The sequence below is a fragment of the Gorilla gorilla genome, chromosome 17 (genome assembly GCF_029281585.2).
Source record: "Gorilla gorilla gorilla isolate KB3781 chromosome 17, NHGRI_mGorGor1-v2.1_pri, whole genome shotgun sequence".
NCBI classification, from domain to species: Eukaryota; Metazoa; Chordata; class Mammalia; order Primates; family Hominidae; genus Gorilla; species Gorilla gorilla.
In genome coordinates this window covers 106,608,309-106,635,249 of record NC_073241.2, presented here as the reverse complement: position 1 = coordinate 106,635,249, position 26,941 = coordinate 106,608,309, and the positions used below count along the sequence as shown (strand labels likewise).

Genomic DNA, 26,941 nt, shown 5'->3' with positions numbered 1-26,941 from the left:
TTCTCACAGAACCATAGAAGCTTAGACTTTAAAAGACCATCTGCTCAATTTGATTGGTTATCTGCTCTGAAAATACAGACGCTATTTATTTTAAAAAGCCTGGACTCCACCTTCACCTTCAAACCAATTAAATCAGGTAGTAGATCTCACAAGGTGGTCTCTGGACCAGCTGCAAATCGTTGGGCCCCATCCCAAATCTACTGAATGAGAAATTCTGGAGATGTGGCCAACAATCTGCATTCAACAAGCTCTGCAGGTGATTCTGATGCTTGATAAAATATGAGAATCTCTGATCTAAGGTAAGGCCAGAGCATCACGGGTACTTTCAACTGCCCAGCTCACTCAACTGTGCAGCCAGTTTCAAACTCACTGACCTTTTCCAAATCCTTCTTGTATGCATGAGGATACCAAACACAGCACTTCCAGTAGCAATGAAAAAACAGAATTCAGACCAAACCCTCAGTATCCTAATGTTCATTTTATCCTTTCTACAATGCTCCACAACTACTCTCCTCACTTAGGCAGATAGAACTGAAGAGATTAAAAGATTTGTTCAATTGTACCCAAGAAAACTTTGGATTTCTATACCTCATTGTCAAATTTTGTGCTATATGGCAAAAAAATGTGACTCTTAGAAAACCAAAATATGAGAACTAACATTTACACATCCATTTCTGGCTTGTAAATATTTCTAAATCATAATCCAATTTTATTTCAATGGAATGACTAAGTTTGATTCTTTATACATGCTAGCCCTATTTTGAAAATATCTCAAATCTAGGAACCTGTGTATTCACTCAGTGTCTACCATGTAAAAGTTCCTCTAGGCCCCATGAGGCTGTGAAGAACACAGGGCACGCAGGCCTGAGGACGCTACCAAAGCCTCTTTTGTAACCTCGCCCTGAGCCAGAACACTGAGACCTATTTCTGAAGCTACATTGACATACCAGGAAATTCTCTCTAGAAGGAAAATGACATGGTTTCCGTTTTAAAAAACACTCTCATCGTCAAAGCTAGGTGATCCCGACACAATGTTCCCAAACAGCATTTGTGTACCCTGTTTCCTTTCTTTCCAACAAAATGGGCAGATTTCCACTGAAGAGCAACACATTCAGCCCCGCTCCCACCCCCACTCTTCTGCTTTCTTGGATCTTTGCTATTTCTAAATGGAGACTTTGTATAACCAGTGACCGCAATGGCAAGTCACATAGCAAGACACCTGTCTATCATGCTGATCATGTCTTTCACTCAGAGTTGTGTGCTGCCAAGTCCCCACCTATATTTGACCTTCACACATGAACTCTAGACCAGGAATGACGGAAACTCCATTCACCTGCTCAAATCTCCTTAGAGGAGCAGATGCAGTTCCTGGCCAGAGTAAGTCCGAGGGAGGCACACCCGTCACAACTCCATCCAACATGCCCGGGCCCAGAGAGCTCCCTGCAGCGGGAGTCAAGACCCAGCATTGGAATTCCTCTCACTGAGCGGACGGACAAATCTCATCTGCTGAGTCATAACATCTCAGAAGTAACGATGCACCCCAGACACCCACAGGGAACGAATTCTCAGAGACGTGGCCCCCGCTGGGTCCAGAACCCCACGCAAGGCCCTCAGGAGGCCACATGCCAACTGACCTGTTCTACAACCAATGCTATGGAGGAATTGCTCACATGATCTGTTATAAAAATAACTTGCTCATGAAGCTTGTGTTTCTGTTAGATGGAAAAGTATTGGCAGGATAGCCAGGAAAAAAGTCCTAAGTCCAAACAGAACAACAAGGATATAGAGGTCTGAGGCCAAGCCACTTTGTGAACCCCTCAACATTCACAGAAATTGGAAGATCTCAAGTGTAGAAATATGACCAACTTTAAGAAAAGAGTAGGGAAGAATAAAAACAGACGTGTATGAGTAATAAAAAGAGTGAATGAAGGCGTAATCAGAAAGTCAACACAAATAAAGGATGATAGATTTTTTGGATTAGTTGTTCTCTAATGATTCTCAACAAATTATTATGCAGACATCCAAAGGCCAATGGAGGTAAGAATCACCTGGCTGAGCAGAAGAAGAGGAGCTGGGAGCCTGCTTCTGCCATCAGCTTCATCTCTCCACCCTCCCAGCATAGTCAACGGTCCCCAGAGGTCTCCAGAAGTCCCAGTGCTACAAGATGCAGGCTCTAAGAACCAATCAGAAATGATGCTCTGCGATTCCTCAAACAAGGCAATGAACCCTTAGGTACTTGACACAAGTCCATTATATACTGAAGGCCTTACACGTCATCTTTGGTATCCCATTGCAGAAGTCCTAGGGGAATGACACTTAAACAGTGCAGGCCACACAAACACAAATGGGGCCTTAAGAGCTTTGCCTGCAGGGCCTGGGTGGCACCTGGGGATCTATCTGCCCTTCACTTGGCTTTTGGATGTCTGCCTACTTTGATGCTCACCATACTGGAAAAGTTCTATGTTGGGCCCAGGTCATTCTTCATTCACACCAGTCACAGGACCATCTGCATTTTTCCCCATTATGTGACACATTGGCTAGATTGCCCAAAAACAAGCTCACAAGCCACAAACAGTGGCAGGCGCCTGTAGTCCCAGTTCCTCGGGAGGCTGAGGTGGGAGGATGGCATGAACTGGGGAGGCGAAGCTTGCAGTGAGCTGAGATCACGCCACTGCACTCCAGCCTGGGTGATAGGTGAGACTCCATCTCAAAAAAAGAAGAAAAAGAAATTTACTTCTGTCAAAAACAAGCTCACTTGTTTTTGGGCAATCTAACCAATAAATAAAGGAGCTTCATAGATCACTATGGTCTTTGGAATGATGACACATAAATAGTTCCAGTGTTCATAATCAATATCCAATATTTTGAAATACAGTACTGTGGTACATGGTGTCCCATAGAAAACCCACAGCAGGCCCCAAAATTCATCCCAGTTCATGGGTTACCATATTGATCACCACTACCTGAGAGTCAAAAATTTAAAAAGTGGAGCTCAGTTCCAGTCCATTCCATCAGCAAGGGATCTTTTCTTTACTGTGCCTTCTCTAATTGCGGAGAATTTGGAGCTACACAACTTGGCCTGAGAAACCTGTTCTCCAGCAGAAAAGGAGAGGCTTTCTATCCAACAGTGCCAACAAAATCTTGAGCTAACAGTTCAGCTCTTCAAGCAATTGTCTGAGTATGGCAAATGGAGCCAACATTGAAAAGATGTAGAGAGAAAATTCAGCTGAGGTTATTCCCAGTGAATACAAAGATAAAACCCTCATTGGCCACCTTCCCTTCTTTTTTTTTTTTAATTTTTATTTTTTTGAGACAGAGTTTCACTCTTGTTGCCCAGGCTGGAGTGCAATGGTGCAATCTAGGCTCATTGCAACCTCCACCTCCCGGGTTCAAGCAATTCTCCTGCCTCAACCTCCTGAGTAGCTGGGATCACACATGTGTGCCCCCGGCTAATTTTTGTATTTTTAGTAGAGACGGTGTTTCTCCATGTTGGTCAGGCTGGTCTCGAACTCCCGACCTCAGGTGATCCACCTGCCTCGGCCTCCCAAAGTGCTGGGATTACAGGCATAAGTCACACGCCCGGCCCCACCTTCCCTTCTTATTCATCATTCACGATTATGGCCTCTCCCACTGTTTCTGCACCTAGAACAAAACCTGAGAATCATCGGATGCGGGAACAGGGCCCTATGGGGAAGGATGGGGAGCATCTGCCCGTGAGTCAGCACTGTGAGTAGCACCAGGCACCACAGAGAAGCGAAAGCCAGGGCCTGCCAAGGTATGTGAGGGTCTTGCCCAGTCAAACAGACATGCTACCCTCAGAACCCCAGGATGGCAGCTAAAGTCAAAAACATGAATGTGAGTGAACCTGCCACACTAAGAAAAGAAACCACCATCTATTATCCACAGCACTTTCACAAGTCGATGAACAAAACATCCTGCTAATGCATCACAATACACGATACACTCTCCTTAGACACCTCTGCCTAATGCAAATACAGCCCCCATCAAAGATGTCTTAAGCATTTTAAATTCTTCCTCAGGCTCAACTTTTCCACTTGTAAAAGAGAAAATATTAAAATATGGTTAAATAAAATCAGATATAATTACCATTTCATAATTTTGTTCTTTCCAGGCCAACGTGTAACTATCTGAATTTTAAACCACCTACTTGTTCTTACTACATACAGCTTTTAAAATAAGTAAGTCAATAATTAAACAAGTCATTAACATCTACTTGAGAAATAGCCTTATATGCAACATTTTTAATGGTCAAGAAGAATACGATTACCTTTAATAGAAACCCACTTACAAATTTAAGACATGGAAAATATGTGCAACAGTGAAGATTAAAATTTACAAATTTTAGACAGTAACTTTCCAGAGGAAGTAGCCACATTGAGGTATTTTTGCAGTTAGTGACTATGTAGTTTACATACATGTATTTGATAAATCATTTAAAGCAAGAACATGATGAAGCTGCCCAATAGGTTATTTTCCTCAATGTAATGCTGCTTCAGCATGAGCATTTTGGTGTTTACAGATAGCCATGGCCATGACTGAAAAGGAAAGGGATGCTTGGATAAGCTGTCCTCTCCTGCTGAGATCTTGGGTCTCAGTTAACATATTAGAATGATCGCTGCACTGCCTCAAAGCATCTGGGAGAATGCAGGAATGCAATATGATTTCGAGATGAGCCACAAGAAGTTCTGAGCCTTGCATGACTCATGCAGTTCCTTAAGCATCTCTCCTCCCCACTCTGATTATATCTGCGCCGAAGGAAGAATTTATCTGTGGTAAATATTATCGAGAGGAAATCTGGATAGAAGTGAGTTAGGATAAAAAAGATAAAAGCACAAGAGATTGGGATGGGGCAGGAAATGGTTTTACTCCCAATGTGTAAAATAAAACAATTTAGTTAAAAGCAAAAGTAATTTACCTAAAGTATTCAGAAAATGGCCTCAGTCCCCCATATTGCTGAGCACATACCTGGTCAGAAGAGCACAGAGAATCTGTTTCCTATCCCCAGGATATAGGACAAGAAAATGTTTCCATCCACATCACTGTATTCATCAGCAGGACACTGAAATGGTTGCTTATGCATGTGAAACAGCAAGCATTTCAGCCACTAAATATCCCAAACCCTGTCTCCTTACGTGAAAGCAAAAAGCCTAGGAAAATAACAGCTGCCTCGGGCACTGAGACAGCCAAATCTACTTAGAAAGCATCAGTTTTCTTTGAAGTAAACTGAAAATGTGGGTTTCAAGCAGCCTGACTTCAAAGGTATACGCATTATTTCTCCCTCAACCTGATGCTGGGAGAAAAAGTGTGTCCTTGGGAAGCTGTCTTTATTTAGTGACGGAAAAGAAGGTGCTTCAGAATTGGTCATTGTATATTAGGGGGAAATCTAGCTGGGAAGCAGATGCTTGGCAAATGCAACACACTCCTATACTTCTCTGGTTAATTTCATTCTGTTTACGAGTTCTTCTGAAACTCTTTATTCAGAAAATTTTTTACAGGTTTAGATCTTTGCAGAAGATGTCATTATCCCTATCAAAATTTGTTTTAGAAGTAGACTCAGCCAAAACTCTGAGTAAGAGGAATTGATTAGAATGACAATATGCAGGAAGTATATCCTATCTAACTGTAAAATGCAACAATTAGCATTTACATTTAGCAAAGGGGGGGGTTTCAAGTGCGAGCTATTACTTTTGTACCATGCCTCAAGCTTCAGACGTGCCAGTAGCATCTGGGAAGGACCAAAGGCACAGCACATTTTCGGCATGCCTCTAGAAAATAGCAACATTAGCTACAGTATTTTTTTAAATACTTCCATTTATATGCTTACAGATCAGAAGGAGAAAACAAAGAAATAGCCATGGTGCGCGAAATCATTTCCATTCATGCAAACTCAAACACAACCAGAAGGCACTTCTTTACACAGTTTTGTGAATTCACACCCAAAGAAGTTGTTCTGGAGTTTGCAACAGCAACTTCAAGTTCCACAAATCACAGGAAGTATCATCGTCAGGATAAAATTTTTCTGCTCCTATATATTTGAATAAAGTGCAAAAAACATTCAACGCAAAGGACATATTCTTTAAGACCCTCACTTACACATACACACAATTTCTTCCTCTAGTCAACAAACATATCACTTCAAAATCTTTCTAACGTTTTTCTTTCCTTTTATCCAGAGTTATTAATAACATTGCAAATGTAAACACTAGTCACTGAAATATGATTAGTGAAAGTAAGTGAATGAGCTAAAGAAGTTAGATGCCAAAGGCTTATGTCAAGTTTGTATTTTTATCTAAAATTTGATGTTTCATGTGGAGTGCTGATTTGGCACAGAGGTACATTACACACACACACACACACACACACACACATATATATATATATTTTAGACAGAGTCTTACTGTGTCATCCAGGCTGAAGTGCAGTGGTGCAGTCTTGACTGACTGCATCCTGGACCTCCCGGGCTCAGGTGATCCCCCACATCAGCCTCCAGAGTAGCTGGAACTACAGGCGTGCGCCACCACACCCAGCTAATTTTTGTATTTTTAGTAGAGACCGAGTTTTGCCATGTTGCCCACACTGGTCTCAAACTCCTGAGCTCAAGTACATTCCACCCAGCTGGACCTCCCAAAGTGCTGGAATTACAGGCATGAGCCACTGTGCCTGGCCAAATCCTTTTTAACAAACAAACAAAAAAACTTCTTGCTTTTGTTGCCTCCTAAAACATATCAAAGTCTTACAGTCTGAAAAGTACTTTTCCGATACAAGATAATTTAATATTTTCATGCCATTTTCTCATTGTAAACACACATCAATATAAAATTGTCATGAAAACCACATTTGAAATTCAAATGGTGATGGTTTTAACCGCAAATTAACATTTTTAGAGGAAATAATGTTTGGTGGAAATGTTCATTAAACATCATTACAAATTTAATGAAAAAGCATGCATTTGTACAAGATAGGATACCCCTAGGTATATTCAGTCCCATGATTTGTTTTGAATGTCATCTAAATCAAACATGAAATATGCTTTATGTACAGGCATGACCATTACTTCATGTGACTTACTGAATTCTGTCTGGTCTTTGGTCCCATAGAAATTATTATCTACATCAACCTCGCTGATTTTTTTTATCTCTCTTTTTAGTAGGTTCCATTCAAGGCAAAATGAAAACTTCTCAAGTACTAATATAAAATTTCCAAATCCAGTTTTATTCTCAAAAACTTATTTGCATCTTCCACTGTTAAGATAGTGGTCTCTGACTCTGTTTTGTTAACTCTATAAAGCCAATTTCACAGGATAAATTTGACTCAACAGTGCCTACTACTGCATCCCAGGTCACCAGTACAACACCGAATTGACTCCTGAGGTAAACCGACTGTATCTCATAACGACAGGCTTCCAAAGCTCTGTGCACTAGCTACAATTGGAAGCAAATGCCACCTGTGCAAACAGACTTCAGAAAGCCTTCTTTCCACGTAATAGATATGTCTATGTAAATGGCCAAAAAATTCATCATTGTGTGTCCATGATCATATTTTAAAATACATAGTTCACAATATTACTTCTCTTAAAATTAAAGAATTAAAGCTCAAATTGTTTTTCTAAACAAATTGGCTTTAAAATGTAGACTGCAAATATTCCTGACCATATTGATGGGCCAGTTCACAATCTATGAAGAGTTGAACATATATACGGAATATATATGTTCCCTTTCATTTCTGAAGAGGAATAAAACTGTACAGCATTGTCTTTTGTTTCTGAAACATAATTTAGAACTAAAATAAAATTGAAAAATAATTCTCACTAGACCTAGGAATTTCCTAAATGGATCAAAGTACTTTTTAACACAGGTGGGATTTAATTAAAATGACTTGAATTCTTGTTAAGATAACAAGTTGCAGCATCGCTTACTAGCTCATTCTGTTTGTTTCTGTGTCTGGTCCACTTATATGGAAACTCAACCATAAGGATACTCTATCTTTTATCACACATGAGTACAATTGGTTGATGGTGGGGTGTCTATTCGACTTTTATTTTCTTTAGTATCACTCAGGTGTGAATCTTTGCGAATGTGACACTTGAACACTTGTTTATAGGCCTTCCTGAAATTTTCAGAGAGAAATGCATAAATGATAGGATTCACGGAGGAATTGCTGTACGCCAGGCAGTGGGCGGTGATTCTGAAGAGGAAGGAAGCCGGCGTCAGCGGGAAAACTCCAAACTCAGCCCAGAGATGGATGATGTGGTGCGGCAGCCAGGAGATTCCAAACACCACGACCACCACCAGAACTGTCTGTGCAGTCTAGAAAAGAAGAAGAGGAGGAGGAGGAGGAGGAGGCGGTAAGGGAGAAGAAGAAGGAAGGAAATTCATTGATTACAACAGAAAAAGAATCCAGCATTTTAAAATACATCCTAAGCTAATTTTATGTATATTTTCATGAGATCAAAAATGGATACTACATCTGCTTTAAGTGTTAACCTTCACTCCCCATAATAATTTTGTTCATAACTTCTCCAAGACCTGTCATTACCTTCCATAGTAATAATTTTGTGATATATGTGAAATGTATTATAGGAAGTATGCTTCAAGTCATGGAACTAGAAAAGTACAAAGTTAGAGACTATAACTTTTAAACTAGCAAAACTGTTCAAGCATCTCACCCACCGCAGCTGTATCACCAGCAATGCATCTCGGAGGAGCGCTGGACTTTGCTCCAAATAGTCACCTCTATGAGCAGGTGTGTAAGTGTTTATTTCTCCTCGTTAAACTTTGGCAAATTCAAGGCCAAATTAATTGATGCAGCGATGTGTTTCATTTCAGTTTCAGTCTATGGACCGAATTAGTCCCTTTTGCTTTCTTTCATTTTAACTCTTTCTTTGCTGCTCCTAAATCAGAAATACTTGGAAATCAGAGGCAGGGTCTTCGTGTTTCTTTTGTGATTTCTACGGAGCAAATGGTAGGAGGAAGTCATCGCTGGTTAGGGACCTCAACAGGAGAGGACATCAACCTCCTATGCTCAACAAGCATGTGCCTGTATACACGGCCATGGCCTCCTCCACTGGCCACAAACCTACGGGACTGGAATTAAGCCTCAGGGCAACCTCGTCTGTTCCACACATGTTGAAAGACAAGAGCTAGATAGCTTAGCTTGTAATTAATTGAAAACTCTGTCTTTGGATTCAAAGAAAAGACAACGATCTAATTTATTAAAATGCTTTAATTACGGGAGTCTAGTATTTTTTAAACTATAAAATACAAACCAATCAGTTGGTTCCCTCCTCAAACAGATTGTTCTCTAACAAGTGCAGCTCAAAACCCACACACAACCTCTAGTGCCGCCACGGTCACAACAGAGCCATCGAAACTAGTGGACCAATGATGGGACCACATGGATTATTTCACCGAATGTCCTTTACGACTTTACAAAGCAGATGTTGTCATGACCCACAGGTTGTAGATGAGGAAACTGAGACTCAGGAGGGGAAGAGCAAATGCCCAGTGTCCCACAGCTGAATGCAAAGTTGGGGCTGGCAGCCAGGCTGACATGCTCCCCAGCCCATGCACTGTGCAGCTGAGGTGCAGGGAAAATTCCGGTCATCAAAAGCCACACTTCCCTCTCTGCACACAACAGGGCTGCTTCTCAAGAAGCATTATGCTAGCTGTGTGGGCAATAAAGGCTGCCATAAGAAAACCTCCATCTCAGTTCCCTGGCGTGAAGGGACAGAGTGCTTCCCCAGCCTCCTCTGTTCGACGGCTTCAGCTTTCTGTTCACTTCACCAGCGAGTTTACTTCTCATAGGAAAAAAGGAACATTAAGCGCAAAGAGGTGCACCTTTCAGCCTCTTGGCCAAAGGTTAGGACTCAAGTAACTTCTTTCTCTCAGACATAGTCCAGGCTGTAATATTTTAGAGCATGCTTGGACATTGGGAGGAGAAGCATCAGAGCGTGAGCTGGCAGCAATCCCACTGATATGGTTTGGCTGTGACCCCACCCAGATCTCATCTTGAATTGTCATTCCCATAATCTCCACACATAATGGGAGGGACCCAGTGAGAGGTAATTGAATCATGGGGGCAGTTACCTTCTTGCTGTTCTCGTGACAGTGAGTTCTCAGGAGATCTGATGGCTTTATAAGGGGTTTCCCCTGACCCTTCACTCTCAGTCTTCTCCTTCCTGCTGCCATGTGAAGAAGGACGTGTTTGCTTCCCTTTCTGCTATGATTGTAAGTGTCCTGAGGCCTCCCCATCCCTGTGTAACTGTGAGTCAATTAAACTTCTTTCCGTTATAAATTACCCAGTCTTGAGTATGTATCTTAGCAGTGTGAGAATGGACTAATACGGTAAATTGGTACTGCAGAGTGGGGCACTGCTGTAAAGATACTCAAAAATGTTGAAGCGACTTTGGAACTGGGTAATAGGCAGAGGCTGGAATAGTTTGGATGGCTCAGAAGAAGACAGGAAAATGTTGGAAAGTTTGAAACTTCCTAGAGCCTTGGGGGTGCTGAGAAGACAGGAAGATGTGGGAAGTTTTGGAACTTCCTAGAAACTGTTGAATGTCTTTGACCAAAATGGTGATAGTGATATGGACAATGCAGTCCAGGCTAAGGTAGTCTCAGATGGAGATCAGAAACTTCTTGGGAACTGGAGTAAAGGTCACTCTTGCTATGCTTTAGTAAAGAGACTGGTGGCATTTTGCCCTTGCCCTAGAGATCTGTGGAACTTTGAACTTGAGAGAGATGGTTTGGAATTGGAACTTACGTTTATAAGGGAAGCAAAGCATATAAACGTTTGGAAAATTTGCAACCTGATCATGCAATAGAAAAGAAAAAATGCATTTTTGGAGGAGAAATTCAAGCAGGCTGCAGAAATTTGCATAAGTAATGAGAAGCCAAATGTTAATAACCAAGACAATGGGGAAAATGTTTCCAGGGCACATCAGAGGTCTTCATGGCAGCCTTTCCCATCACACACCCAGAGGCCTAGGAGGAAAAGTGGTTTCATGTCCAAGCCCAGGGCCTTGCTTCTTTGTGTAGTCTTGGGGTTTGGTGTCCTGTGTCCCAGCTGTGGCTAATAGGGGCCAACATATAGCTCAGGCCATTGCTTTAGCAGGTGTAAGCCCCAAGCCTTGGCAGCTTACCCATGAGGTTGGGCCTGCAGGTGCATGGAAGTCAAGAATTGAGGTTGGGGAACCTCCATCTAGATTTCAGAGGATGTATGGAAATGCTTGGATGCCCAGGCAGAAGTCTACTGCAGGGTCAGAGTCCTTATGGAGAACCTCTGCTGGGGCAGTACAGAATGGAAATGTGGGGTCAGAGCCCCCACACAGACTCCCCACTGGGGCATTACCTAGTGGATCTGTGAGAAGAGGGCCACCATCCTCCAGACCCCAGAATGGTAGATCCATCCAAAGCTTGCACCCTGCACCTGGAAAAGCCATAGACACTCAACATCAGCCATGAAGGCAGCCCGGAAGGGGGCTATGCCCTGCAAAGCCACAGGGGAGGAGCTGCCCAAGGCCATGGGAGCCCACCTCTTGCATCAGTGTGACCTGGACGTGAAACATGGAGTCCAAGGAGATCATTTTGGAGTTTTAAGATTTGGCTGCTCCACTGGATTTCAGATTTTCATGGGGCCTGTAGCCTCTTTGTTTTGGCTAATTTCTCCTATTTGGAATGCTTGTATTTCCCCAATGCCTGTACCCCCATGGTACCTAGGAAGTATAATAGGTATGCGCTTTTGATTGTAAAGGCTTATAGGCAAAAGGGACTTGCCTTGTCTCAGATGAGACTTTGAACTCAGACTGTTGAGTTAATGCTGGAATGAGTTAAGATTTTGGGGGAATGCTGGAAGGGCATGATTGTGTTTTGAAATGTGAGGACATGAGATTTGGGAGGGGCCAGGAGCAGTAAGACATGGTTTGGCTCTGTGTTCCCACCCAAATCTTATCTTGAATTGTAGCTCCTATAATCCCCATGTGTGGTGGCAGGAACCCAAAAGGAGGTAACTGAATCATGAGGGCAGTTACCTTCATGCTGTTCTCATGATAGCGAATGAGTTCTCATGAGATCTGATGGTTTTACAGGGGCTTTTCCCACCCTTTACTCTCATTCTTCTCCTTCCTGCCACCATATGAAGGGCGTGTTTGCTTTCCCTTCCACCATAATTGTAAGTTTCCTGAGGCCTCCCCAGCCCTGTGGAACTGTGAGTCAATTAAACATCTTTTCTTTATAAATTACCCAGTCTTGGGTATGTCTTTATTAGCAGTGTGAGAACAGACTAATATACCCACTCTCTTCCCAGGCCTCACTGGGTTTCATGGAGCAGGAAAGCAGACCCCCTCCCCTGGCCTTCCCATCACAGCATACAGATGTGGTGAAGGGTTTACCTGTGGCTACCAGTCTGTTTTCTAAACAGAAATACTCTAAAATGGATAAGTGGGAGAAGAAAAGTTGGGGGGAAAGAAGAGAAAGAGAGAGAAAAAGAATGAAAACAAACAGAGCCTTATTTTTCTTATAACTTCACATGGAGGGAAGACTAAGACATGGGAAAGTGACTCCATGACTGAGACAGCACTGTCCCACCACAGATTTTCCCTTGGGACACAGGACTTCCTACAGTGATCCTGCATGGACCTCACACCCTGCAGGACTATCACAGGGCAGTGGGAACCACAGCTCCACACTGCTAGGAGGGGAAATCCTACATAGCAAAAGGATTCTTTTTTTTTTTTTTTTTTGAGATGGAATCTCGCTCTGTCACCCAGGCTGGAGTGCAGTGGCACAATCTCAGCTCACTGCAACCTCCATCTCCCACGTTTAAGCGATTCTTCTGCCTCACCTACCTGAGTAGCTGGGATTACAGGTGTGCACCACCACGCTGGCTAATTTTTGTATTTTTAGTAGAGATGGGTTTTCACCATATTGGTCAGGCTAGTCTCAAACTCCTGACCTCATGATCTGTCCACCTCAGCCTCCCAAAGTGCTGGGATTACAGGCATGAGCCACTGCGCCTGGCCAAAAAGACTCTTCTTATCACTTCCCATGAACTGGAGTCCCACTGCAATAGAAATGACAACCAGACTATAACGCATGAGATGCCAGCTCTTCAAGGATTGACATGAGGTAGCAAAGTAAGACGTGAAATGATGTTTATCAAAGAGGGGGACTGGAAGCCAGGAAGCTGTGCCCAGGATCCAGGCAGAGAGAGTAGAGGGAGGGCTAGATCTCAGATCAAGGCCAGGACAAATCCTACTAGCGAGGTGGACAGGAGATGAGAGTTAAGCTCCCTATCGAGAGGCACCAGGGATTGCACAAGACCCCAGGACTGACAGCAGGTCTGTTTTCCCACCTGGCCATGCCATAAGCTGGTTGTATGACCTTTGCAAAATGTCATAAACTCCCTGAGCCTCAACTTCCTCAGCTAAGAATAGGATGAACCAATGAAATGATTCCTAGACCATGCCTCATCTATTTAAACACGACAAACAACACAGGTATAAAAATCTAAGTACGGGTTTTACAGGGTACAAGCTTACATATTAAAGCCACTTATTGCATGACACACAAAGCAAGCAGATAATGTGCTCACATATACTAAGGGAGTGCCTTCTATCAATCCATTTATCCATCAGTGGATGAGAAATGCCATTCTCAGATGATTTAACCAAAACAATCTAGATATAATTATACCTACAAATAGAATATAAAACATCATCATTTCTTTCTAAGACAATCAGACCATCTCTCTATGTCACAAAATGGTTACCCTCTGGGTATTGCATTTCATTGTTTCTTTTAGACAATTTTACTAAGTACAAAGCAGAAATCTATCCCAGCAGCTTACTGATAAGATCCATGCCTTATCAACATCCACAGGGCAAATGGTAGTGTGCCCTGCGGCCGGAGTGTTTTCTCTGGCAGTGTTTGTTAACTTTGTGTGTCTGTGACTCATTCCAAGTTTACCTTTTAATTTTTACTAGTCCCACTGCTCTTAGAGCCATGGATAAGAATCAGGTTCTTTTTCTTGGTTTACCAGCAGCTTTGAAATGAGATGGAATTCCAGTTTGCAACATAAATATCAGGAAAGAAGGCTTAATGGGTATTTGCATAAACTATATCATCTGTCTCAGATTGTTCCCAAAAGAGTTTAATAGAAGGCCTGTCAACACTGACTATCCTCCCAGCTAAATATCTCCAGGGGATTACTATTTTCTTGTTTATCAAGCATCTCAGGCCATTGAAGTTGAAGGCCTCCTGGTTGGTAAAAGCCAACTCCCTGCAAACAGGCCCTGGGCACCTGGTCCTGCTATCTTTGAGGTGAGTCCAATTCAGTCGTAGCAATGACAATGTGGCAAATACACCCATGTGCATGGTTGAAAACAGTAGATGATTTTTGTCTTCATTCTTCCCTTGCAACGGATGCTGGTAGAAGATGGGACACGGGGCAAGAAGTTCCATGCCAGTGGAAAACCATCTTTCTTGATTTACTACTGCTCCACACTGTCAAACTCGGGAAACAATATATGCCTAGCATAGACACGCTCAAAGTTAAAGATCTGGCAAAATAATGCACGTGTACTAATTTCAACCCTGGGATTTAAGTAGGTTAGTATGCCCATCCTCAACTAGTGCAAGGCTTTTTTTTTTTTTTTTTTTAATTCAGATAGCTATACCTCATCTCTTACGGCTTTAAAGCAATTGGTAGAGTTTACTAGTTACCCAGGAATCTGCCTTTTTAAAAAGCTCAGCCAGATACAGTGGCTCATGCCTGTAATCCCACCACTTTGGGAGGCTGAGGCAGGATGATCGCTTGAGGCCAGGCATTCTAGGCCAGCTTGGACAACATCCTGAGTCCCCACCTTTAAAAAATGTTTTCAAATAACTTAGCCGGGTGCAGCAGTGTGCACGTGTAGTCCCAGCTATGCAGGAGGCTGAGGTGGGAGGATCTCTTGAGCCCACGAAGTTGAGGCTGCAGTGAGCTATGATCACACCACTGCACCCCAGCCTGGGCAACAAAGCAAGACCCCATCCCTAAAAATAAATTTAAAAGGAGCTCAAGAAACTGTTTGGAGAACCACTGATGAATTACATAAAAGTCACAACAAAAGGAAAGTTGTCTTACCCACCTCAATTTAAAGGCAATAAAAATTGCTTAGTATCAACCCCTAAGGCTGAAGCATCTCCTTTCCTTAGAAACGGCTGGAAAAGCCACTTCCTTCCTGTCTTTCCCATGGAAACATCAGAAAGTAACATCAGAAAGTAACAAAACACTGAATCTGCAGGAGGGTGATTTTAGACTTCCAAACTCCAGGACTGCAAGAAATACATTTCCATTGTTTATGGGCCATCCAGGCTGTTGTATTTTCTTATAGCAGCCTGAACAGACTAAGACCAGTGGATACAGTGCAGAGAAAGTAACATAGAGAACTCCCCTCTGTGGAGGATGAGGCTGATTTTTAAAATTTATTTATGACGTGATTCTTTCTACTCTCTTACAGGGTCCTCCGTCTCCGTCAGACGGGCATGTCCCCTGTGTGTGCACTGCTTCCCTCCTTTGTCTATTTAGCACATAGAATATCAACATTATCTTTTGATGGAGAAAAAATTATTGTTTAAAATTATGTGCTAAATCTCTATACAAATTCTTCTTACACTTGAGTTTAAGTCTTTTAATAGCATGGTTTCTTTGTGCTCATTCTGCTGAAAGTATCTGAAAAAATATTAGTCTCTCTTCTTATTGTGAGATGCTCTTTTTCAAATCATCTGAGATGTCTGTTCTTTCTTCAAAGAATTTTACTCACAATATGTCTAATGGAATTTGGCTGGGGAGAAAAGAACTGAATAAAAGGTGAGAATGATAAAAAAAAAACTCACAAATTGTATAAATGACATCCAAAAACCTTACTGACTTACTTTAAGCCAAAGAAACAACAAAAAAAGCAAACATTAAAAGAACCCAGTGGCTTGACAGGACATCAAGAGGTCCTTTAATCCAATTTTCTCCAGGAAGCAACCATCCAGTATGGGTGTCTATCCCATTTTGAGGTCTTCCAAGGTTTTAACAATCAGCTTTGAGCCAGAAACATTTCTTTATGTCTAGCAGAGTTTAAGAAAAGCATGTGATCAATCCTAGCACTTTATTCCTGCAGTAGAAATCCTATTCTTCTTTTGCACTTTCTGCAAACATGGAGAATAACTGTTAGCATGTTTATCATGAAAGACCAATCTCCCCACCCCATAATAATTATAACTCTCAACGGGAAAGCCCTGTATGGATGGCGGCACCATCTCAAAGTTTATGTCCCTACCCCATCCAAAAAATTCATAAATTGGAACCTAATCACCAAGGTGATGGTATTAAGAGGTGGGGCTTTTGGGTGGTAATTAGGTCATGAGGTGGGGGGAATCCTCATAATGGGATCAGTGCCCTTATGAATGGGGGCCCAGAGAGCTGCCTCACACCTCCCACCCTATGAGGACACAGAGACTAGTGCCCTTCTGAAAGAGGCCCAGAGAGCTGCCTCACACCTCCCACCCTATGAATAATGGGACCAGTCCCCTTATGAAAGAGGGCGCAGAGAGCTGCCTTTCGCCTTCCACTCTGTGAGGATACAGAGAGGAAGGGCCATCTATGAACCAGAAAACAGCCCTCACCAAACACTGAATCTGCAGGAGCTTGATTTCAGACTTCCAAACTCCAGGACTGCAAGAAATAAACTTCCATTGTTTATGAGCCACCCAGACTATGGTATTTTCTTAAAGCAGCCTGAACGTACTAAGACCAGTGGATACAGAGCAGAGAAAGGGAACTTTACTTATACATTGAGAGAAAGGGCTGGAAACAAGTAGAGCTGAAATGAGCAAACTATCCAAATCCCTGTCACATCTTCCATTACCAATCAAATGATGAACACGTGTGCACCAGTAGCAATTTTCTGTGCTGAGACCTGGGGAAATACCCACGATGGACCAACCCAGTTCCTGTCTTCAGGGAAGTTGCCATGTATTCTTGCTTTCCTTCCCGAGTTTCCCCTGTCTCACCTCTCCTGCCTCTGTCCCCCTCTCTCCGCCACCTCCCTTCTCATCACGCCTCTGCTTCCACACCCTCTTCTTACCCTTTCTCTGCTCCTCTCTCCCATCTCTTTCTTAGACACACACACACCACCACCACCATTACCATCACCACCATCACCACCACAATTGCCACCATCATCATCACTATTGCCACCACCACTGCCACCACTGTCACCACCACCACTGGCACCATCGCCTCCACCACCATCACCTTCACTGCCATGACCACCATCATCACCACCATCACCACCACCACCATCACTACCCACCACCATCACCACCACCACCATCACCATCACAGTCGCCACCATCACCACCATCACCACCATGACCATCATCACCACCATCATCACCACCATCACTACCATCACCACCATGGCCATCATCACCACCACCACCACATGACCACCACCACCATCACCACCCACCACCATCACCATCACCACCATGACCACCACCACCACCACTATGACCACCACCACCATCACCACCATCACCATCACCACCATCACCACCATGACCATCATCACCACCATCATCACCACCATCACTACCATCACCACCATGGCCATCATCACCACCACCAGCACATGACCACCACCACCATCACCACCATCACCATCACCACCATCACCACCATGGCCATCATCACCACCACCAGCACATGACCACCACCACCATCACCACCATCACCACCACCACCATCACCACCATCACCACCATCACCACCACCACCACCACCATTATCACCACCATCACCCCCACTATGACCACCACCATCACCACCATGACCACCACCACCCCCACTATGACCACCACCATCACCACCACAATCGCCACCATCACCACAATGATCACCATCATCACCACCACCATCACCACAATGATCACCATCATCACCACCACTATCACCCACCACCATCACCACCACCACTACCACCACCATCATCACCACCACCACCACCACATTTATTTATTCTGTGCAAACAAGGAGGCAATTAAATACATCAACAAAGATCTGACATCTGTTCAGTAGCTGTTAAGGGTCAGAGGCTGTGAAAACGAAAAAGAAAATCTTCATCCCTTCTTCAAATGCTAGATCCTCATGGTAAGAATAAGCAAAAGATAATTTTATATAGATATATTTAGTATGTGTATATATGTAAGCACATATGTATTATATATACATATACTCACATAAATCTAAATATTTGTGTATATATGTGTATGTGTATATAACTAATTACTGAACTAATCACTGATCTTTAGGTTTTTTATTGTAAAATAAAATAGAAGCTTTTCTAATCATTTTTATAAGACCTATTTTTTAAGGATTTTGTTCTTCTCTGAGACCTTCACAATTTCTCTCCAATACCTTTTCAACTATGGAGACTAAAACTACCATCGACACAAGTAAGATTCAGCAAATGTTAAATAAATGTTTGGTTTTATTTCTTTTGGTAAGCATAAAATCTTTTGAATCATTAACAAACATTTATCACAGATCAATGGTGTCTTCTCAGTTAAAGTTTGACGAGCCCAATCCCTCCCAAGGGAAATTAATCTCTCCCTTCCCTGATGCTCCAAACACTGCCCCCTTGAACAGGCCTTTGGGACTTACACATTTATCTCTTCCATTACAATGTTGGCTTCCATGCGGAGCCAGTTCCTCTCAGAATCCCCTGGGTCAGCTTGGTCCTACACAGAGCAGGTGCTCTAAAAATAACTGTCCTAGGAGAAGTCAGAAACTATCCTCAATTGTCTTTAAAGAACCATTTTCTTAGAAATAAGAAGTGTGACTCAAAGGAAAAATAAATAGATATACCAGAAAAATGGAAAATCTCTACCATAACAGCACATCACTAAAAACAGAGGAGGAAAGCACCAACTTTTAGGGTTTATTCCATTCACATAACTTAGCACTTGGTCAGCTGCTCTAATCAGGGGCCTAGATGCCTAAAATGAAATATTCATAATAATTGTTCAGATGTAAGAAAGGATCAATGGAATAAAGCCATAACATGGTCTTGTTATTTATATTGCACCTTGTATTCTTAGGTGGTTATCCTAAAAACTGTATGATTGCATTTCTAACATAAGCTAATTTTTTGCTGCCAGGAAAAAAAAAGTCTTAATGTTTGTGCTCTATAACCAATTCTCTACCACTGGTTTTGACTCTGGACTATCAGATGGCTTTTTAGCCACATTACTCTTCATAAAGAAGGAAAGTCAGGAAGAGCTGTCCTTTATTCAAGTAGAATTTTTAAGTAAACATGATTAAACATGACCTAAACTATAATTTCTATAAATTATGTATGTCATTGATCATAATAAATATAAGGAAAAAACAAGGTATTTTAAGATGTTATTATTACACTTTTGGGTTAAAATGTCTGGTTATAACCTCCTACTCCTTAATCATATTGCCTAATAATCTCATTCTACTTCCTAAAATTAGAAGCTGTATAGATATTTTCTGAGTAAGAGTTAATTTAACCTTGATTTGTGAAATAGTTTTCCCCCAAAATGTAGAATGTCATGACCATCAATAAGTTAGATGCTGTAATACCACTCAGGAGAAGCTTGTTTAAATCAGGGCTGGGGGATGAGAAAGTCAGTTAGCAACGGGAGGAATCTGCTTTCAGCCTTGTCCACTCTTCAGTCTTTACCTGCCGGGTCAGAGTCAGCACATGTGGGTGAAAGAGGCAAGGACGGCCCAGCACTCTGGTTGCTTTAGGGAGGGATTATAACAACGTTGTCTTAAACAAGAACCAAACCAGGGCTTTTCAGAATCACATCAGAGATTGTAAACATAAAATAAAATGACTTCACTTTCCCTCTAAGTATGCATGTCAGCAACTCTGCACTCTGTCTCAGTCAACCTAAGCACACCTCCTGGTGAGGGGCAGAATCAGCAGAATCTGCATTTCCTCATCTCCCCAGATCTTCAGCTAAGTTTGAATGCAGCACAGAGTGACCCACGGTGCCCTTGCCAAGGCTGACCCTCCATTCCCATCCTAATGGTGGGAGGCTCATCTCAAACCTCCTTAGCCTCACCATGGGTCCTAAATGTTACAGGCTTTGGATGGACGTGAGGACAAGTAAAAAAAACAAAGGTAAACTAAGCTCTGAAAAGTAACATATATATAAATATTTGTGATCATTACCTTTTTCTTGGATGCTTCAGACTTCTTTGACATGTTCTTCAACTTTTTATGCAAATGATTAAGGACCTGAAAGACACAGACTATTGAAATCAGTTCGCCTCACCTCTCATAACCCACTGCCTATGTTGCATTAACAATTATTGACATGCTGAAATGGTAACATCACTATTTATAAGATCATTAAAATAAAAACTCAAATTAGGTGATTAGGTAACAATGAACATGAGTTGCCAAATACATTCTTTTCTAACACTTAGGAGCAGCCAGGAAGGCTGATGCACAGCCAGACAAGTTCACAGCCATAGCACCTGTTTGCAGAGAATGCCCAGGGCATGGAGCTCTGGGGTTTTGCCCAGAAACAGCCATGCCATGACCCACTCAGGCATGCTTATTACACTATTGTCTTCCTTGGTTTCTTCCAGGACCCCATATATTAACAAACACCAGGTCCCTACTACATGTCAGGCACAAAGTTAGATCCTGGATGCATCGAAAAACTAGAGATTTGCCCTTCCGAAATTCACCATCTGATGGGGAAAGCAGGCAAGTAAACAAATGAAGATAATATCATCAGACATTTCTTCAGTGCAGCCAACCCAAATATTGCCAGCGTTTGTGCCAAAATATTCTTTCTCCTTCCTCTTATGGGCTGCCTCCACTGCAATTCTCCTTACGGCAAATCACCACCCATCAGGCTTCCTTTCATTCTTTATTCAAATCCTACCCACTGTGCTGTGCTTTCAGACAACTTATTGGTGATTCAGCATCACTGATGATTTACAGAACGTTTTTGCAAGGTTTGACAATTAATGTCCCTGTCAGGGAATCTCCTTGAAACACACTGACTCCCTCAATTAAAGAAACTATTTTTGTCTTTTCTTGCCAGTGTAATACTCAGGAGAAATGATATGAAAATGTGGGGTTTTAGATGTAGGAATTTCCAACATATATTTGGTCTTAGACAACATTGTCAAGCCTGCAGAACTGTTACTTAAGTTCATTGCTATATCCCATCTGAGGGAAAAATCTAGAGAAAATCTAGCCCCAGGGTGACTAAATGCTTTAGATCATCTGTAGATTGCTGAGAAGTCTCTCAAGGAACCAGAAGCCGTGTTCCAACCAGTTCTTTGTTCCCTGTAGCATGGAAATAATTTAATCGAATTGAACTTATTGCAAAAGCCTGCTCCATTCAGCCAGATGAGGCACTTTCAGAGCAATTAGTCACACCCTACTTGGAAGCCACAGGATATATTTACCAGCTGCCCAGGCCCTATGCAGGTGAACAAGCAGCCACCCCAGAGACGTGAATTTCTGACTTTAAATTCTCTCCCCTACCGAAATGCTTCCCACTTCCTGAAATGACTCAGCAACATCTGCAACAAAACAAGTGTTTACGTGCCGCAGGAGCATTTGGGAAAACACTCAATACATTGACAAGGTGTTAGTTTACTGTTCTACTAGCCGAAATGGGAGTATCAAAACCTGAATGCAAGGCAACGACAGAACAGGGGTTTCTTGCAGGAGCAAATGAGAGCGTTTCAAAGGGGAAGGAAAGGGCTGGAGGAGGCAGGACCCTGCCCAAGAGGACAGGACTGCCTAGACGGCTCAGTGGCAGCCTTCCCAATGGGAAACCACAGGACAACACTGGTCACTGAGGACAGAGGAGAGACCACAGGAGAGGCCGCACGAGCAAAATCAGAGAGGGACACCTGGACAAATCACAACAAAATGTCCAAATGTGACCAGCTTCATAATGCTGCCGAGCTCCAATTGTTCCTTCCAAAAAGGAATTCGGATCACAGCTCAGCCACTTCAAAACACCCAAGAATGTTGAATGCTGTTAAATGGTCAATGGAGAAAATACTCAAGTCTATTTTTATTAGCTCTGTTTCTCTTCAATAGCTCCTACTATGAGCACAGAATGATATATTATGAGGCACCCCACTGAAGGTCTCGTCAGCAAAGGAGGAAGAATGTAGGTACCATGATAGGGTATGACGATGTTTAAGAAGAGAGTGATAATAACATACTGGGGTCTCTTGGTGAGTCTGTAAATTTCTGAGTGTGCACAGGAAGGGGCTAGCTCAAAGCAAACCCAGGTCCTGCTGGCTACATCCTGGGGATTCGGAGTAACTTAGTCGGGTGGGCCCATTGAGTTTATCCTCATGGTCGACCAAGGAGATTCTGGACAGTAATTCACTCTAAGGGAAGTGAGCGAGGGGCACAGACCTGGTGAGGACCAGCTCCATAGCCGCAGAGGGGAGGGCTCTTCAGGGGGCACTGGGCGGACCACTTCGACTCATCCTCCCACCCACATATTCGATGAGCTTCCCAGAAACCATCTGGTGCAAAAGACTGTTCCCTTACAAACTTGTAAGAATTTAGAGGCAAAAGGCAACTCTGGAATGCAATTGTCTTAAGTTTTTTTGTTTATTTAAAGCATCATAACCTCAGGTTCCCTTTTAGCCATCTGTGTTTTTTCAGGCTATCCGAAAGACCTGGGGTTTGGAGGAACAGCTAATCCTGAAACTAATACTCAAGTAGCAAAATCCTTAACTGGGTGGTGCACACCTAATGCCTGAGCCAAAGAAAATCAACTTGAAATAACTGACATCTCCACCTGTCCATGACAGCCCTGAAATTAACTTGCAAATATTATGAATATTATGCTGAATTCAAAATATTTTTCCAGTTATGCTTAGAAGCAAACTTTTTCCATATAAAAAAAATCCAAATGATCGCGTATTCATTAAAAATTTTTTTAAAAACTATTTTTTAAACATTGCCCTTTGTGGGACTTTTATAGACTTGCAAATGACAGAAATGTAGCCCAATTTATTCCTAAAAGCTTACTTTGTCATTTCCAGTAAGAAGATTTTAGTTCTTCTCCCTAAAGGCTTTGGGGAAATAAGGAAGCGTGTGCTTCAGTTCTCCACAGTAATTAGGAACTTAACAGCCATATATGTTAAGAATCTCAATCTCAGACTTCAATGTCCTCAAGGCCTCACCAACTGTCCCGTCCTCAGAAGACCGGGAATCCGTGTTAAAATCCTTCCTGAATCATTCAACAGCTTCATAATCTGGGTCAGGTGTTCCTTTCCAAAGCTCTTTTTCCTTAAATAATAAAATATGGGTAAATAATAAAATAGCTCCAAGCCACAGAGTTGTGGAAATTAAATGAGTGGTGCACATACCAGATAATTGTGCTATGTAAGATAGCCTTTGTTTAGCATCTGCGGAAGACCACATTAATAAACCAGCCATTTTCCAAAGAGCTAAGCTAGAGTTCTTTTCCAAATTCCCTTACTGCTACTATATTGGTGGTGGTGGTGGTGGTGGTGGTGTTTTGAGACAGAGTCTCGCTCCGTTGTCAGCCAGGCTAGAGTTCAGTGGCACGATTTCGGCTCACTGCACCCTCTGCCACTTGGGGTTCAAACAATTCTTCTGTCTCAGCCTCCAGAGTAGCTGGGACTACAGGGGCCCGCCACCACACCCGGCTAATATTTGTATTTTTAGTAGAGACGGGGTTTCACCTTGTTGGTCAGGCTGGTCTCGAATTCCTGACCTCAGGTGATCCACCCACCTCGGCCTCCCAAAGTGCTACTGTATTTCTTTATATTTAACCTTTTGGTGCAGGCCGTTCCGATAATATCCAGCAATATTATTATTCAAAATAGACACAATCTACATAGATGAAATGCGTGGGGGGAAACAGGTGGCTTATAGTAAACACTGTTGTTGATAAAAATACCTGTGACTTGAGTATTAAAAGTGATAGTTGTTCCACCTAGTCAGGTTATTTGTGGTCGTATAGTCACAGCCTTATTGAAACAGAATGAGAGACAGCGGAGAAGTCGGGTGGAACTGGTAACAGCTGTATTTCAAATGGCGATGCTCTGGAGCGAGGAGGGTGCGCACATTAGGAACCCCGTGAATCGCCGTCACCTGATTATTAAAATAAGCTCCCGTTTACGCAAATAAAAACACGTATGTCAAAGGCTGAAGACGTTTTGATCAGTATAAAGTCTTCAAACCCTTGTGGACTTAATGAGAAAAAGAATGTGAGTGCTGAGCTCTGCCCGGCTGTACAAAGGGAAAAACCATCTCCCACACGCGTGGACGGTGCCTCTGCTACAATTAGGGTGAAGATCCGCCGCCTCAACCACCTCACCCTGTTCAGGAGACCTTTCTAAAAAGGATTGAAATGGGGAAGCCGAAAGCTCGAGTCCATTCCATTCCAAGTTCCTGGAGCCTGCGGTCGAGACTCTGTAAAGAAACCCCCTTTTGCCACTTGGGCTTACAAAGCTAAGCTTCAGAATAAAATAAAATTCGAGGCTCTGTCCCCGGGAGCAGCGGCTGCACAGAGCCCGGTGTGCGCAAAGCCTTCGGAGCGAGGGCAAACTGCGCACCCCGGGGGAGAGGACCGCCCCGCGAGTCCCCCCCGCCACGGCCAGCTGAGAGCCCGGGAGGGAGCTGTGGGGACCCGTCACCCTCGCAAAAGGTCTGCGCTCTGGTGACCACGCGCTCTCCTCAGGTCCCACAGCGCCGCGGCGGTAACCTCCCCGCGCAGCTGATCTGGTTGAAGAGTTGCTGGAACCGAGCGGGGTTTGCTGTACCGGGAAGGATGCGGCAGCGCCCGCCTACCTACCGCCCAGGCAACCTGGGGGCGTTGAAGGGCCGCAGGGCCAAGGAAGGGGAGGGGAGGAGAAACTTGTTCTACTGGACCATGCGAAGTGAACTGCAAACTTTCCCCGGCATCTCTCAGACTCCAGGTAACTTTCTTGCGCAAGCCAATGGCACGCTCCAGCAGCGGCCAGGAAGCCTCTCTGCACAGATCCGTACCAGCGCCGCCAGAGTGGGGACCACCGGGGCCAGGCTGCCGCCAAGGCTCCGGCAGGGCCGCGGGACACTGAGACCCCAGGGCCCCCACCGGCCCTCCGCCCTCCCTCGCGCGTCTCGGCCCCGCGACCGGCGTGCACCTTGGCATAGCAGAAGCAGATGAGCAGGAGCGGCAGTAGGTAGCCGAAGACGAAGGTGCACACCACGTAGGCCTTCTTGTGGCGAGGGTCGGGCCACTGCTCCCAGCAGAAGGTCTGGTTGCTGGCGCGCGGGTGGAAGAGGCCCTGGTGGTAGGCCACGGGCGAGGCCATGGCAATGGACAGCGCCCAGATGCAGCCCACGCCCAGCAGCGCGTTGCGGGACACCCTGAGGGAGGAGGAGCGCCGCGAGTGCACGATGGCCACGTAGCGGTCCACGGACATCGCGGCCAGGGTGAAGATGCTCACCAGCATGGACACGGTGAAGAAGTAGTGGATGAACTTGCAGATGAAGGCGCCCAGCACCCAGGTGGGCAGCGCGTACACCGTGGCCTGGAAGGGGATGCAGAAGAGCAGGTAGGCCAGGTCGGCGATGCTCAGGTTGAGGATGAACAGGTTGGTGGTGCTCCGCGGCTTGCCCGGCTTGCTGCGCGCCAGCACGGTGATCACTAGGCTGTTGCCCAGCACGCCCAGCGCGAAGATCAGGCCGAACACCACCAGCGTGACGAAGTTCTCCACGCCGATGCCAAACAGCGGCCCGGGCTCCGGGGCGGGGGGCTCCGGCCAGCTCGCGTTGCCCTCGCTGAGGTTCCCGACCGCCAGCTCCATGGCCCGCGGGGCTGTCCCGACGAGCGGCGGGGCGCGCGGGGAGGGAGGGCGGGATAGTAGGCGCCGGGGGTGGCCGGGGGTCCCGGCGCAAAGCACGGAGAGTGCGAGTTTAGGAGTCCGAGCTTCCCCCGAGGCGCGAGCCAGCGGGAGCGGGGATCCGGTGGCCGTGCCTGGTGGCACCGTCTTTGCGCCGCGACCTTCTGAGAGAGGGTGGGTTCGGGAGCCCGGAGCTGGACCTTCTCGGGAAGGGACGGTGATCTCGAGAGCACTGGGGTCCCCTGCCCGGGCGCCTCCGCCCGCTGCGCGACCACGGAGCCTGGGAAGAGGGATCCGCCGGCTGCAGCCGCGCAGGTGGAAAGACCCTTCTCTCCGCCTTACCGCTCCAGATCTTCGCCGGCCGTTTTCCCTGGCTCCCGGAGCGGCTGCGGGCTGCACCTGTTGCTCGGAGCCGCTCCTTCCCGCGGTGCTTCCCCGCACTGCCCAGCGCGCAGCAGTGCACGGTGCGGCTCCTGCAGAGAGGGCTCCCCGCGCATCCCGCGCGCCCAGCGCCACCTCCCCAGTGGGCTGGCGCCTCCGACTCCCTCCCGGCTTTTCCAGGGATTCCGAGTCGTCCACAGGGCGAGAGCTCTTTTGGGAGGCTTCCTGGTGGTGGAGAGAGTCGGGTGCCAGGGGCCTCTCTGCTGCAACTGAGAGGCGAAAACAGTCCGGCTGAAATCCGCGCCCCCTAGAAGTCACGGTGCGCAAGCAGAGACTGGACGGATTCCAGCGGGATGGGTCGCCGCCCACCTCCCGGCTGGAACCGGAGCGCGCTCGCCTCCGCGGAGTGCGGACCTGCCCGGCGGGCTGAAGGCGGGGCTGCCGGATGCCGCGGGCCAGGCGGGCGAGGGAAGCCGGGCGCGCTCCAGGGCGTTCCAGGGCGCGCCGGGGTGGGAGGCGGAGGGGTGCGCGGGCCTCCTCATCCATCAGTGCCTTTCCTCCTCCTCCCCAGGGTGGCTGTCCGTGAGAACGCCTCTCTCCCAGGAATAACCCCAGG

The 26,941-nt window shown here is 44.9% G+C and overlaps 1 protein-coding gene across 1 annotated transcript; it reads right to left on the bottom strand.

Moving 5' to 3' along the window:
* Window positions 1-7,883: 7,883 nt before the first annotated feature.
* On the bottom strand, window positions 7,884-26,569 carry GALR1 (galanin receptor 1). The gene is made up of 3 exons (XM_004059570.4): window positions 25,243-26,569; window positions 20,264-20,329; window positions 7,884-8,327 (listed from the first exon to the last, which is right to left on the bottom strand). Exons 1-3 carry the CDS (start codon window positions 25,906-25,908, stop codon window positions 8,010-8,012), a joined length of 1,050 nt encoding a protein of 349 aa, XP_004059618.1. The 5' UTR covers window positions 25,909-26,569; the 3' UTR covers window positions 7,884-8,009.
* Between the last annotated feature and the right edge of the window lie 372 nt (window positions 26,570-26,941).

Bases quoted from the DNA above. Each gene is read 5' to 3' on its own strand.
- GALR1 (XM_004059570.4), bottom strand. From the start codon at position 25,908: ATGGAGCTGGCGGTCGGGAACCTCAGCGAGGGCAACGCGAGCTGGCCG. The intron at 20,330-25,242 runs GTGCACGCCGGT...TGTGTCTTTCAG, and splicing joins TCTGCTTCTGCTATGCCAAG to GTCCTTAATCATTTGCATAA. The intron at 8,328-20,263 runs GTAATGATCACA...CTTCTTTTCTAG, and splicing joins CTGAAGCATCCAAGAAAAAG to ACTGCACAGACAGTTCTGGT.